Source organism: Staurois parvus, unplaced genomic scaffold, assembly GCF_062004578.1.
Source record: "Staurois parvus isolate SC_StPar_1 unplaced genomic scaffold, SC_StPar_1.0 ptg000689l, whole genome shotgun sequence".
Classification (NCBI taxonomy): Eukaryota; Metazoa; Chordata; class Amphibia; order Anura; family Ranidae; genus Staurois; species Staurois parvus.
The window spans coordinates 2,570,252-2,585,515 of record NW_028318485.1 but is presented as its reverse complement, the minus strand read 5'-3'; the positions used below and the strand labels follow the sequence as shown (position 1 = coordinate 2,585,515).

The 15,264-nt window shown below is 47.4% G+C and overlaps 1 protein-coding gene across 1 annotated transcript in view; it reads right to left on the bottom strand.

Moving 5' to 3' along the window:
* The window catches only part of MISP3 (MISP family member 3), a 40,179-nt gene extending 25,563 nt beyond the window's left edge, over positions 1-14,616 (bottom strand). The window contains exons 1-2 of the mRNA XM_089652651.1: positions 14,499-14,616; positions 7,098-9,341 (exon numbers count right to left, since the gene is read on the bottom strand). Coding sequence (XP_089508777.1) covers positions 7,098-9,321 — 2,224 coding nt within the window. The 5' untranslated portion in view covers positions 9,322-9,341; positions 14,499-14,616. The remainder of the gene's footprint in view (positions 1-7,097; positions 9,342-14,498) is intronic.
* Positions 14,617-15,264: the final 648 nt, after the last annotated feature.

The following is a 15,264-nucleotide window of genomic DNA, read 5'->3' as shown; positions in this document are numbered from 1 at the left end:
AGGCCTAGTTCTCACTGGCAATGAAGGCAAGCGTTTGAGGGGCATTTTTAGGCTGGCCATACACTATACAATTTTCTGTCAAATTTCTGCCCAATTTCCTTTAGATTTACCTTCAACTATGTAGTGCGAGGGCCGGCCTAATTGGATACAACTGAAAGTGTTGTTAGGTTTGACCTCCTATTATATGGTTTTTGGTAAATCTAAACCTATAATCTGAAGAAAATTGTATCATGTATGGCATACGGGGAGTTTTGATAACGCTGGTGACGTTAGCTGCGTAAAGTCACGTTAAAAATGTGGGTTTTTCAGCTTTTTTTTAGCGTTTTTGCATTAGCGTTTAGCGGCTATTTGCTGCGTTTAGAGGCGTTTTCCACATTTGTGTTTTTTAGAGTTTTTTTTAATAAAAACAAAAATTTTGTTTTCGGTCAAAAAATGTCCAAAAACGCTGGTTTTTGGTGTTTTACAGCGTTTTTACAGCTAAAAAACTCCTCTAGAAACCCACTAGTCTTGGGGTTTTCTTCCAGCCAAAAACTGTCCCTGCTAAAAAAGTTGATTCCAGTCTATGTGTGTATGGACACATAGGATAACACGCCGGGGATGGACACGTAGGATAACATGCCAGGGATGGACACGTAGGATAACACGCCGGGGATGGACACGTAGGATAACACGCCGGGGATGGACACGTAGGATAACATGCCAGGGATGGACACGTAGGATAACATCCCAGGGATGGACACATAGGATAACACGCCGGGGATGGACACATAGGATAACATGCTGGGGATGGACACATAGGATAACATGCCGGGGATGGACACGTAGGATAACATGCCGGGGATGGACACGTAGGATAACATGCCAGGGATGGACACGTAGGATAACATGTCGGGGATGGACACATAGGATAACATGCCGGGGATGGACACGTAGGATAACATGCCAGGGATGGACACGTAGGATAACACGCCGGGGATGGACACGTAGGATAACATCCCGGGGATGGACACATAGGATAACATGTCGGGGATGGACACATAGGATAACATGCTGGGGATGGACACATAGGATAACATGCCGGGGATGGACACGTAGGATAACATGCCGGGGATGGACACGTAGGATAACACGCCGGGGATGGACACATAGGATAACATGCCGGGGATGGACACATAGGATAACACGCCGGGGATGGACACATAGGATAACATGCCGGGGATGGACACGTAGGATAACATACCGGGGATGGACACGTAGGATAACATGCCGGGGATGGACACGTAGGATAACACGCCGGGGATGGACACGTAGGATAACACGCCGGGGATGGACACGTAGGATAACACGCCGGGGATGGACACGTAGGATAACACGCCGGGGATGGACACATAGGATAACACGCCGGGGATGGACACATAGGATAACACGCCGGGGATGGACACGTAGGATAACATGCCAGGGATGGACACGTAGGATAACACGCCGGGGATGGACACGTAGGATAACACGCCGGGGATGGACACGTAGGATAACATGCCGGGGATGGACACGTAGGATAACATCCCGGGGATGGACACATAGGATAACACACCGGGGATGGACACATAGGATAACATGTCGGGGATGGACACATAGGATAACATGCCGGGGATGGACACGTAGGATAACACGCCAGGGATGGACACGTAGGATAACACGCTGGGGATGGACACGTAGGATAACACGCCGGGGATGGACACGTAGGAGAACACGCCGGGGATGGACACATAGGATAACACGCCGGGGATGGACACGTAGGATAACACGCCGGGGATGGACACGTAGGATAACATGCCGGGGATGGACACGTAGGATAACACGCCGGGGATGGACACGTAGGATAACACGCCGGGGATGGACACGTAGGATAACATGCCGGGGATGGACACACAGGATAACATGCCGGGGATGGACACATAGGATAACATGCCGGGGTTGGACACATAGGATAACATGCCGGGGATGGACACATAGGATAACATGCCGGGGTTGGACACATAGGATAACACGCCGGGGATGGACACATAGGATAACATGCCGGGGATGGACACATAGGATAACACGCCGGGGATGGACACGTAGGAGAACACGCCGGGGATGGACACCTTTGCAAATGATACTATGGGCTGCACACAGTGCTGTTCACATTATCGTCGCATTGTTTCAAAACTGAAGCCTCATATCGAGTCAGAAAGTGTTTGAAGCCTTTCAACGCCTTCCATTTGATTCTATGGTGATGCTCCTAAAATGCACTGGCAAGCGTTTGCGGGCATTTGCGGGGCGTTAATAACAATACAGTTTATTTATTTGTGGTGTGGTTTTAATGCTTGTCAAACACTTATAAAAAGCTTCAAAACTGCACATAGGGCACTTGGGGAGCATTTTTAATGCTTGTAAAATGCCAGTCTAACGCCCATACTAAAGCTCATTAGGAGCGTTTGATAAGAGTTAGAAGTCAAGTGTGAACAAGCCCCTAGTAAAGATAGGTTGCATACCTCCCAATGTTCTGAGATGGGAGCGAGGGGCACCTAATAGCAAACACGCATAGGCATAGGACACACCCCCTGCCACGCCCCCCTTAAAGGAGAATTATACAAAAAATGATTAGTTAAACCCACAAGTGCTTTTGTTACCACTACTATTTCTTTGTATTGGATTTTGAAACTTACAATTGCAGCAAATTAGAAATTGGATGAAAGGATTGATAGATAAATTGTGCATTTTATATACAACCACATAGATCAGACCAAAATGAGGGACAAATAAGGAGTAAAGACAGAGAGGGGGACTTTGTTCCAATCAGGGACAGCCCCTCGAAATCAGGAATATTTGGGAGCTATGAGGTAGGTGACAGGTGTTTAAAACAGATAAGGTAGGTAGGTATTCCCAGGCAGAAAGGCAGATATAAAACACAGGTGATTTTGGTGTCCCCTAGGTAGACAGGGGAGGTAGGTAACATTTATAAAGCACAAGGGAGGTTGGTGTCCCCAGGTAGACAGAGAACATAGGTGACATTTATAAAGCACAGGTGAGGTTGGTGCTCCCAGGTAGACAGAGAACATAGGTGACAGTTATAAAGCACAGGGGAGGTTGGTGTGCCCAGGTAGACAGAACATGGCTGACAGTTATAAAGCACAGGTGAGGTTGGTGTCCCCAGGTAGACAGAGAACATGGGTGACAGTTATAAAGCACAGGTGAGGTTGGTGTCCCCAGGTAGACAGAGAACATAGGTGACAGTTATAAAGCACAGGTGAGGTTGGTGTCCCCAGGTAGAGAACATAGGTGACATTTATAAAACATAGGTGAGGTTGGTGTCCTCGGATAGACAGAACATAGTTGACATTTATAAAGCACAGGTGAGGTTGGTGCTCCCAGGTAGACAGAGAACATGGGTGACAGTTATAAAGCATAGGTAAGGTTGGTGTCCCCAGGTAGACAGAGAACATAGGTGACAGTTATAAAGCACAGGTGAGGTTGGTGTCCCCAGGTAGAGAACATAGGTGACATTTATAAAACATAGGTGAGGTTGGTGTCCCTAGGTAGACAGAACATAGTTGACATTTATAAAGCACAGGTGAGGTTGGTGTCCCCAGGTAGACAGAGAACATAGGTGACAGTTATAAAGCACAGGTGAGGTTGGTGTCCCCAGGTAGAGAACATAGGTGACATTTATAAAACATAGGTGAGGTTGGTGTCCCCAGGTAGACAGAGAACATAGGTGACAGTTATAAAGCCCAGGTTAGGTTGGTGTCCCCAGGTAGACAGAGAACATAGGTGACAGTTATAAAGCCCAGGTTAGGTTGGTGTCCCCAGGTAGACAGAGAACATAGGTGACATTTATAAAGCACAGGTGAGGTTGGTGTCCCCAGGTAGACAGAGAACATAGGTGACAGTAATAAAGCACAGGTGATGTTGGTGTCCCCGGGTAGACAGAGAACATAGGTGACAGTTATAAAACATAGGTGAGGTTGGTGTCCCCAGGTAGACAGAACATAGTTGACATTTATAAAGCACAGGTGAGGTTGGTGTCCCCAGGTAGACAGGAACATAGGTGACAGTTATAAAGCACACAGGTGAGGTTGGTGTCCCCAGGTAGACAAAGAACATAGGTGACAGTTATAAAGCACACAGGTGAGGTTGGTGTCCCCAGGTAGACAGAGAACATAGGTGACAGTTATAAAGCATAGGTGAGGTTGGTGTCCCCAGGTAGACAGAGAACATGGGTGACAGTTATAAAGCACAGGTGAGGTTGGTGTCCTCGGATAGACAGAGAACATAGGTGACAGTTATAAAGCACAGGTGAGGTTGGTGTCCCCAGGTAGACAGGAACATAGGTGACAGTTATAAAGCACACAGGTGAGGTTGGTGTCCCCAGGTAGACAGAGAACATAGGTGACAGTAATAAAGCACAGGTGAGGTTGGTGTCCCCAGGTAGACAGAGAACATGGGTGACAGTTATAAAGCACAGGTGAGGTTGGTGTCCTTGGGTAAACAGAGAACATGGGTGACAGTTATAAAGCACACAGGTGAGGTTGGTGTCCCCAGGCAGACAGAGAACATAGGTGACAGTTATAAAGCACAGATGAGGTTGGTGTCCCCAGTTAGACAGAGAACATAGGTGACAGTTATAAAGCACAGGTGAGGTTGGTGTCCCCAGGTAGACAGAGAACATAGGTGACAGTTATAAAGCACACAGGTGAGGTTGGTGTCCCCAGGCAGACAGAGAACATAGGTGACAGTTATAAAGCACACAGGTGAGGTTGGTGTCCCCAGGTAGACAGAGAACATAGGTGACAGTTATAAAGCACAGGTGAGGTTGGTGTCCCCAAGTAGACAAAGAACATAGGTGACAGTTATAAAGCACAGGTGAGGTTGGTGTCCCCAGGTAGACAGAGAACATAGGTGACATTTATAAAGCACAGGTGAGGTTGGTGTCCCCAGGTAGACAAAGAACATAGGTGACAGTTATAAAGCACAGGTGAGGTTGGTGTCCCCAAGTAGACAAAGAACATGGGTGGCAGTTATAAAGCATAGGCAAGGTTTGCGTTCCCAGGTAGACAGGCAAGGTAGGTGACAGATATAAAGCATAGGTGAGGTTGGTGTCCCCAGGTAGATAGATGATGTAGGTAACAGTTATAAAGCGCAGGTGAGGTTTGCATTCCCAGGTAGACAGGCAAGGTAGGTGACAGTTATAAAGCGCAGGTGAGGTTTGCATTCCCAGGTAGACAGGCAAGGTAGGTGACAGATATAAAGCACAGGTGAAGTTTGCGTTCCCAGGTAGACAGGCAAGGTAGGTGACAGATATAAAGCATAGGTGAGGTTGGTGTCCCCAGGTAGACAGGCAAGGTAGGTGACAGTTATAAAGCACAGGTGAGGTTTGCATTCCCAGGTAGACAGGCAAGGTAGGTGACAGATATAAAGCACAGGTGAAGTTGGTGTCCCCAGGTACACTGAGGATCTAGGTGACAGTTCTAAAGCACAGGTGAGGCTTGTGTCCCCTATGTAGACAGGGGAGGTAAGTGACAAACATAAAACACTGGTGAAATGACCCCTAGTAGACAGGCAAGGAAGGGGACAGTTATAAAGCATATGTAAGGTTGGTGTCCCCTAGAAACACAGGTGAGGTTGGTGTCATCAGGTAGACAGTCAAGGTAAGTGACATATATAAAGCACAGGTAAGGTTGGTGTCCCCAGGTAAACAAGCAAGTTAGGGGACAAAAAGCATGGGTGAGGTTGGTGTCCTTAAGTAGACAGAGAAGATAGATGACAGTTATAAACCAATGGTAAAGTTGGTGTCCACAGGTGAACATAGGAGGTAGGTGACAGTTATAAAGCACAGGTGAGGTTGGTGTCCCCAGGTAATCAGAGAAGGTAGGTGACAGTTATAAAGCACAGGAGAGGTTGGTGTTTCCAAATAATCAGAGAAGGTAGGTGACAGTTATAAAGCACAGGAGAGGTTGGTGTTTCCAGATACTGTGGAATAAATAGTCAAGGGAGCCAACAGATATAAAGCATGTCAGGTAGGTGCCCTCAGCTACACTAAAGCAGACGACCAGCACAGGTATACGCAGGTATCCTCAGGTAGGTGGGGGAAGGTGTGGGTGCCAGCGGACACACCTCAGACTCTATCACATAGTAATTAATGACGGATATCAAACTGGTCAGGAGAGAAAAATGGGTGTTCAGCTGAGCTCAGTACAGGACATGCCGGTCAGGTACAAAGAATGGTGGGTGGATACAATGAATTACAGGTAAGGAATGGAAAAGACTGCATTCAAAGAAGTCGTGTCATTTGTCCATGTGACTCCACTGAGACAAGGGATCACCGGCTCAGCTACTGTGAGGTTTATGAGTATAAACTAGTCACAATTAGGTGATGATCTGCCATCAGCCACAATAAAGTGCCCCCTATCTTCATTGTAGTGGCAGTAAATGTTCTTCCAAACTGATAGGTACCAGAGTGGCTCAGTGGTTAAAATTCTTGTCTTGCAGAGCTGGGATCATGGGTTTAATTCCCAACAGGAATGCCAGCTGTATGGAGTATTGGTGTTTTTTTTTTCTGACAGACAAAAAACACACCAGTAGCTTCTCCATAAACTGTTTTGGTGTCGGTATGATCGAGGAAAGACCATTAGATCGCTAGCTCTTTAGGTTGGGACTGATGTGAAGGATTCAGGATTGCTAATGCAGGCCATAGAGGGTTAGTTTATCGGACGATTTTTCAGCCGAAAAACGAAAGATCGGTCGTTCTGTTGCCACCAATAATTGTGAAAATCGGACGTTTTTCGCAAATTTTCCAGCACGACAGACAAAAGAAATGAGGAGGAACCATGAAAATCGGCCAATGCCATTGCCCCACTAACGATTATTTTTTCGGATGAAAAATCGGCCGATAAACGAACCGTCTATGTCCTGCATAAATCTACAGATGTAATTTAGATCTGGGTGCAATTTTCCGAAATGGAAATTAGAGGGTTTTTTTTACTCTTACACTATGGAATGTAGCAGACACAAGTAGGTGGACAGGATAGGGGCCACCTATATATAAAAGTACCTACCTGTTTTCATGCTTTCAAAGATCAATTTCTTCTCCTGCAGCTCCTGTTGGGGTCCACGGTCGTACATGCCCATCACTTTGCCTTGCTCCACCAGGTCTTGCTCCCTTTGGGTCTCCAGCTGGATCTCTCTTTGCATCTGGGCCCCTGCCAACTGGCGTTCTTTACCCATCAGTGCCACCGGCTCCACCATCATCGTCTTCCTGCGGACCTCCACCAGCTCTGGCTCCCCAACGGGCACGCTGATGCCCCTTTCCTGGCGCAGGGTCATCTCTCTTTCCATGGCCAGGCGGATCTCTCTCTCTATGGGGGTTTCAGGGGTCAGGGTGACCCCATCTTCTACCATCTCCCTGTCCTTCATGTCTGGTGCTCCTGGACACGGTTCCTTCTCAGGCACTGTCCCTTGCTGTGTGTCTCCCTGCTCAGCTGTGTCTGCCCTTACCTCACTGCCAGTGCAAATAAGAGGTGGCCACTCCTTCTCCCGGCATGCTACTGGGTGTCCTGGATCTTCTGTCCCCTCCCTGCTGGGGACAGTCACCGGATCAGGTGTCACTTCTCCATGTGCTTCTTGGCCTGAGGCCTTTACCTGTCTACCTGCTTGCACTTCAGCAGCGGTTTCTTGCTCTGTGAGGCTGGCTGTTGCCCCTTCTAGTCCTACCTGTTGTCTACCTGTCTGTCCTGGAGAACCTGTCACCTCCCCCTCCTCACACACCTGCACAGGTATGTCATTGGACACCTGAGTCTGTACACCTGTCCCCGGCACAGCTACACCTGTCTCCTCTAATGTCACCTGTTCATGGTCGGGGATTGTTGTCCTGCCTGCACAGGAATGTCCCCCCTCCTCTGTCTGCTCAGTCCTGGAATCCTGACGGTCAGTCGGGGCTTCACCTGCACCGGTGCCTTCAGCTGTCACCTCTGTCACTATGTCTTTTACCAAGGCGTCTATCCATGCCTCGCCTGCTTTAGTCATCTGTGTGGTTACACTCTCATGCATGCCAGTACCTGTCCCCTCTGCAGGATGGGAGCTGACACCCTCTCCCGTTGTCACCTGTGGACCTGCCTGTTGGCTGCCTGACTTGCTGCTCACCTCACTTGCTACTGGAGGGCTTATTTCTTCTGATACTTGGAAAGTAGTCTCCCCCACTGATACATGTACAGCCTTTTCTTCTGGTACCTGTGCAGTGCCCTCTGCCACTGGCATCTGCACAGCAGGTTCCCCTTCTGACACCTGCGCAGTGGTCTCCCCTCCTGACACCTGCGCAGTGGTCTCCCCTCCTGACACCAGCACAGTGGTCTCCTCTCCTGACACCAGCACAGTGGTCTCCTCTCCTGACACCTGCACAATGGTCTCCCCTCCTGACACCTGCACAGCAGTGTGCCCTGCTGGCACCTGCACAGTGGTCACTTCTACTGACACCTGCACAGTAGATTCTTCTGCTGGCACCTGCACAGTGGCCTTCTCTCCTGACACCTGCACAGCAGGACCTTCTGCTGGCACCTGCACAATGGTTTCTTCTGCCAACACCAGCAAAGTGGTCTCTTCTGCTGACACCTGCACAGTAGTTGTTTTTGCTGGCACATGCACAAGGGTCTCTACTCCTGACACCTGCACAGGGGTCTCTCCTCCTGACACCTGCACAAGGGTCTCTACTCCTGACACCTGCACAGGGGTCTCTCCTCCTGGCACCTGCACAGGGGTCTCTCCTCCTGACACCTGCACAAGGGTCTCTCCTCCTGACACCTGCACAAGGGTCTCTCCTCCTGGCACCTGCACAGGGGTCTCGCCTCCTGACACCTGCACGGGGGTCTCTCCTCCTGACACCTGCACCAGGGTCTCTTCTGCTGGCGCCTGCTCAATGGTCCCCCCTCCTGACTCTGTGCACTTTTCTATTGCTGCGCTCACCTCTTCTGTTCTGTCTATACCAGTCCCGTCTCCCTCTATTTGCACCTCTTTTCCTCCAGCCTCCAGTAACACAGAATCCAGCTTCTCAATAGTCTCTGAGAACTCTCTGTCAGTCCTTTCATTCTCTTCTTCTTCTCCGCTCTTCTCCTGCCCTTTCCCAGTTGTTTCTTGCCTGGTTTGCCCTACAACTGCCCCAACTGCCCCCCTTTCTGGTCCCTGACCCTCTGCAGCAGCCTCTGATATGGCTGCATGTGCCTCTAGTTCCCCCTTGTGTTCATTCTCATGTATTACACTACCACTTGTGGGATTCCACTCAGAAGCCATCAGAGGTCTCGGAAAAATATCTGTAAGAAAGAGAATAGAACCTTTATTAAATGTTTCTTTTTAGTATGTAGTAAATTTGATTCATTGATTCTCTGCAAAAGGAACCAACAGAATATTTGCACTGGGTTATAGTTTTGAGCATTTGAATGTAAAAGTTATTTTTGCTTTGATTTGTACATTTGACTCGCTTGCTGTTCCATATTTTCATAATCAGCCGTCCCACAGGTAATCCTCTGTATAGCTGACACTGCAAACAGTAGTATCCATGCCGAAGCATACTGCCTGATTGTTTGTTAGTGGTTAAGTTGCTAGCACCTTCCGCCTGGCAGTACTCGGGTCCAGGGGTGGACTGACAACTCATGGGGCCCCCGGGCAATAGGGGATCATGGGGCCCCTGTGTCCTTGCCCAAACTCAAAAAAGCCTATGAAAAAGGTACCAGGGGCATCTCATGGGGCCCCCTACTGACCCCGGGCCCTCGGGCAGTGCCCAAGTTTCCAATGGTCGGTCCGCCCCTGCTCGGGATTATGAGTATGCTGGAGATTCTGTTTAGGTAACATATCTATTTTCTGCACTTGGGCTCCCCCTGTTGTCTCCTTCTATTGCTGTCAGTAGGTGTCAGTGACATTTAAGTCAGTGATCTTCTACAAAATCCACATGTCATCAGGGGCCCCTACAAACCTTTATTGAGTTGTGACAGCAAAGGTACACAGAGGCCCAGACCATTCGCCTAGTTGGTTGATTAGAGTTGGATTCCAAAATGTTCATACATAGATAAGTTGTCTGCAACCTCTGCAGATTTATTTATTTCAGGTACTTATATAGCGCCATCAATTTATGCAGCACTTTACATATATATTGTACATTCACATCAGTCCCTAACCCTCAAGGGGTGTACAATCTAAGGTCCCTAACTCACATTCATACATATATTAGGGCCAATTTAGACAGGATCCAATTAACCTACCAACATGTCTTTGGAGTGTGGAAGAAAACCAGAGTACCTGGAGGAAACCCACACAGGCACAGGGACAACATGCAAACTTCAGGCAGGTGGTGCCGTGGCTGGGATTTGAACCAACGACCCTAGTACTGCCAGGCAGAAGTGCTGACCATTTAGCCACTGTGCTGCCCGTACTGCCAGATACTCCCTGTTTGACACATTTCAGAGAGAGAATCGATCAGTGTTGTTAGATTTGCTGGGGCACATCTATTGTTCACTTCAGATATGCAGACTGAGGCTAGGTTCACACTCATGAAGTACAGTACATCGCATGTGATTCACACAGGGACCACACCGCATTCCTTTGCAAATCACATGTGATTTGTGTGTGGTGCGATCGAAGCCATACATTATGTATGGCTCAAATCACACCGCATCCTCACCAAAAAGGTGCAGAACCCTTTTTTGGATCCGCACTAAAATAGGATCGCATGTGTATTCACACCTACAGTTGCAAGAAAAAGTATGTGAACCCCTTGGGATTACGTGGAGTTTTGCATGAATTGGGCATAAAATGTGCTCTGAACGTCATCTAAGTCACAACAATAGAAGAACACAGTCTGCTGAACATAATACTACACAAACATTAGATGTTGCCATGGTTTAATTGCACATAACATTCATGTAAACATTCACAGTGCAGGGAGGAAAAAGTATGTGAACCTTTGGACTTAATAACTGGTTGACCCTCCTTTGGCAGCAATACCCTCAACCAAACGTTTCCTGTAGTTGCAGATCAGACCTGCACAACGATCTGGAGTCATTTTGGACCACTCCTCTTCACAAAACTGTTTCAGTGTAGCAATATTCTTGGGATGTCTGGTGTGAATCGCTCTCTTAAGGTCACGCCACAGCATTTCAATCGGGTTGAGGTCAGGACTCTGACTGGGCCACTCCAGAAGGCGTATTCTGTGCTGTTGCAGCCATTGTTTTGTTGAATTACTTGTATGCTTTGGGTCATTGTCCTGTTGCATCACCCATCCTCTGCGGAGCTTCAGTTGGCGGACAGATGGTCGTACGTTTTCCTGCAAAATGTCTTGATAAACTCTGGAATTCATTTTCCCATCAATGACAACAATCCGTCCAGGCCCTGAGGCAGCAAAGCAGCCCCAAACCATGATGCTCCCTCCGCCATGTTTTACAGTGGGGATGAGGTTTTGATGTTGGTGTGCTGTGCCTTTTTTTCTCCACACATAGTGTTGTGTGTTCTTCCCAGACAACTCAATCTTGGTTTCATCTGTCCACAGTATATTTTGCCAGTAGTACTGTGGAACATCCAGGTGCTCTTTTGCAAACTTCAAACGTGCTGCAATCTTCTTTTTGGACAGCAATGGCTTCCTCCGTGGTGTCCTCCCATGTACTCCATTCTTGTTTAATGTTTTCCTTATTGTAGATGTGTCAACAAAAATGTTAGCATGTGCCAGAGATTTCTGTAGGTCTTTAGCTGACACTCTGGGATTCTTCTTTACCTCATGCAGCATTCTGCGCTGTGCTCTTGCAGTCATTTTTACAGGACGACCACGCCTAGGGAGAGTAGCAACAGTGCTAAACTTTCTCCATTTGTAGACAGTCTGTCTTACCGTGGACACATGAACATCAAGGCTTTTGGAGATACTTTTGTAACCCTTTCCAGCTTCATGCAAGTCAACAATTCTTTATCGTAGGTCTTCTGAGAGCTCTTTTCTGCGAGGCATGGTTCACATCAGACAGTGCTTCTTGAAACCAGTAAACCCAAAACAGGTGTGTGTTTTTTAAGGGCAGGACAGCTGTCAGCAACACATCCAATATCATCACACTGATTGGAGTCAAGGTTGGCTCACTCCTGGCTCCAATTAGCTCTGGGAGAAGTCATTAAGCTAGGGCCTCACATACTTTTTCCTCCCTGCACTGTGAATGTTTACATGTTATGTGCAATTAAACCATGGCAACATCTAATGTTTGTGTAGTATTATGTTCAGCAGACTGTGTTCTTCTATTGTTTTGACGTAGATGATGTTTAGAGCACATTTTATACCCAATTCATGCAAAACTCCACGTAATCCCAAGGGGTTCACATACTTTTTCTTGCAACTGTATGCAATCCAATTCTGCACATCGCACTGCGTTTTGCGGACCGATTTCAGGGTGTTGGTAACTTAACATACACACCCGCAGCGGTTCGCATGAACCGGGTGCGATTCTGATGTGGTATTTGCACAGAAAATGCTGCAAATTCCGCACCGCATCAGTGTGAACCAGGGCTTAGGGACTGCCTGCCAATAGCATAAACATGACCATTGCCACAGTCTTTCTTCGGAACAATTTATCTTTAAGGTCACACTTCCGCTTCTGCTTTTTGTCTGCATTTGTTGAAAACCCAAATAGTACGGAAGCAGCAAGGTCAACTCATTGTTTTTAATAGTAGAACATGCAAATCCGATGCAAAACGCACTGAAACTGCAAGCAGTTATATTAAAGTGCAATGCTGGAAAACAGCCCTTATGCCCCGTACACACGGTAAGAAAATCGTAAGAAAAACTTTGCAGAACCGCTGATGGAACGATTTTCTCTTCGTTGATGAGCAGGAGGTTTTAACCAATAACGATATTGTGAACGAAAAAATCCGGTTGAACAACAGTGAAAAAGTTTGTCGTTTTACATACGAACGATCGATTTTCTATGCGGTGGTATGATGGTCGTACAAAAAAATCTATCAAGCGCTATCACACATGAGCGGAAACAGAAGATGACCCGGATGTTTATGTCCAAGGAATCTTCGTAAACACTAATGAAAAATCCAAATGTTAAAAGTAGATTGGCCTAATGAGATGATGAAACCAGAATTCTGCAGATTATATTTTATGTATCACTATTTATGTATACAGGTCATGGAATAAACGATATTATACTCATTGCTGGGAATTGTTGTGTATATCGATCGTTCTGGGCGGAAGGGTGTGGCTACAAGGTCACACGCACACCGCATCACTTCCACTTGTACGGAAGACGTCAACACTACGTATTGCCCGATGAACATTTTTTTAGATTGGTTAATGTGGGCCACATTGACATTCATTATTATTCATATACATCTGAATTTTGAAAATGAAATTTTTGTCCAAACAAAATGCACATGTGTAGTCCTGGGAAGGAACCTCCTGCACACGAAAATGGAACTCTGGTTGTACTGAGAGAAGGTCTTTATGCAGGGTGGTGGGGTGCAAAGGGATTCAAGCCCTTTACTCCTGGAGAAGAACCTTTCTGCACACTGAAGTACTGGGTATATTGGGATGAGGTAAGTATGCAGGGTGATGGGGTGCAGATAGATTGGAGTCCTTCACTCTTTGGGGAGAAACCTTCTGCGCACAGAAGTGGAGGTCTATGTGTTCTCGGAGGACATCTGTATGAGTCCTTCACTCTTGGGGGGAACCTTTCTGCACTAGAAATGAGCATCTGGATATGGTGGGAGGAGGTCTGTACACAGAGTGGTGGGGTTCAGAGGGATTGGGGTCCTTCAGCCTTGGGCAGGAAGCTTCTGCACACAGAAGTGGAGGTCTAGGTGTTCTGGGAGGACGTCTGTATGCGGGATGGTGGGATGTAGAGGGACTGGAGTCCTTCACTCTAGGGGGGACCCTTTCTGCACCAGGAATGGGCATCTGGGTTTACCGGGAGGAGGTCTGTACACAGAGTGGTGGGGTTCAGAGGGATTGGAGTCCTTCAGCCTTGGGCAGGAAGCTTCTGCACACAGAAGTGGAGGTCTAGGTATTCTGGGAGGACGTCTGTATGCGGGATGGTGGGATGTAGAGGGACTGGAGTCCTTCACTCTTGGGGGGACCCTTTCTGCACCAGGAATGGGCATCTGGGTTTACCGGGAGGAGGTCTGTACACAGAGTGGTGGGGTGCAGAGGGATTGGAGTCCTTTAGCCTTGGGCAGGAAGCTTCTGCACACAGAAATGGAGGTCTGGGTGTACTGGGAGGAAGTCTGTACACAAGGTAGTGGGGTGGAATGGGATTGGGGTCCTGTCCTCTTTTAGAAGGAACCTTCTGCAAACAGAAGTGGGAGCCTAGGTGTGCTGTTAACGTTTAACATATTGTAGAAGAATGTCATTGCTACCTTGTGGAATGCGGTGGGTTGTGTGGAGTATTATATGGTCCTAGCAAAATAATTGTGACCAATAAGATATAGGGATGTCTTACCTCTTCTCTTACAATTCCTCTCTAGATTTCAGGTGCCTGTCAAACAGGATAAAACCAACAATCATCAAGAAAAGCTTGGCAGAAGAAAGAGATCAATGCACATAGAGATGAGCTAGGCAGACACTAAATACACAGTTCGGTACAATGACCAAGTTACAGAGTGAATGGAAGTACTCATTAACCAACTAACCCTCAAACAAACTTTCACTGGTGCCTAATGACCTGATGATCAGTGACTTGCCAACCATTGTGGAACTGTTTGTTGACTGGGATCCCAGCCAAAGTATGCTGGGAATAGTGGTTCTACAAAAAAAAAGCCAGTTCTAATAGCTAGAACAACACAGATTTGCTACTGCCCTGTGAGAAACAAGGTTTGGGATTAGATTTGGAGACACTCAAGATAACAAAATTTGGGACCCCTAAAATTAGAACTTATTTTCAAAACAAAACATGCATAAATAATGTAGAAAACTCTTTTTATCACGTACATACTGTACATGGTGACATCATTTTTTATTGTCTGTTTTTGCTCTGCCTGTACAAGGTCTTCACGTGATCAATGACAAAGCACAATGAACATGGACAGCCCACCACCAGGGGTGGACTGACCATTTGGAAACTCGGGCACTGCCCGAGGGCCCGGGGTCAGTAGGGGGCCCCATGAGATGCCCCTGGTAGCTTTTTCATAGGCTTTTTTGAGTTTGGGCAAGGACACAGAGGCCTGTTGCCCGGGGGCCCCATGAGTTGTCAGTCAGTAAACCTGCCA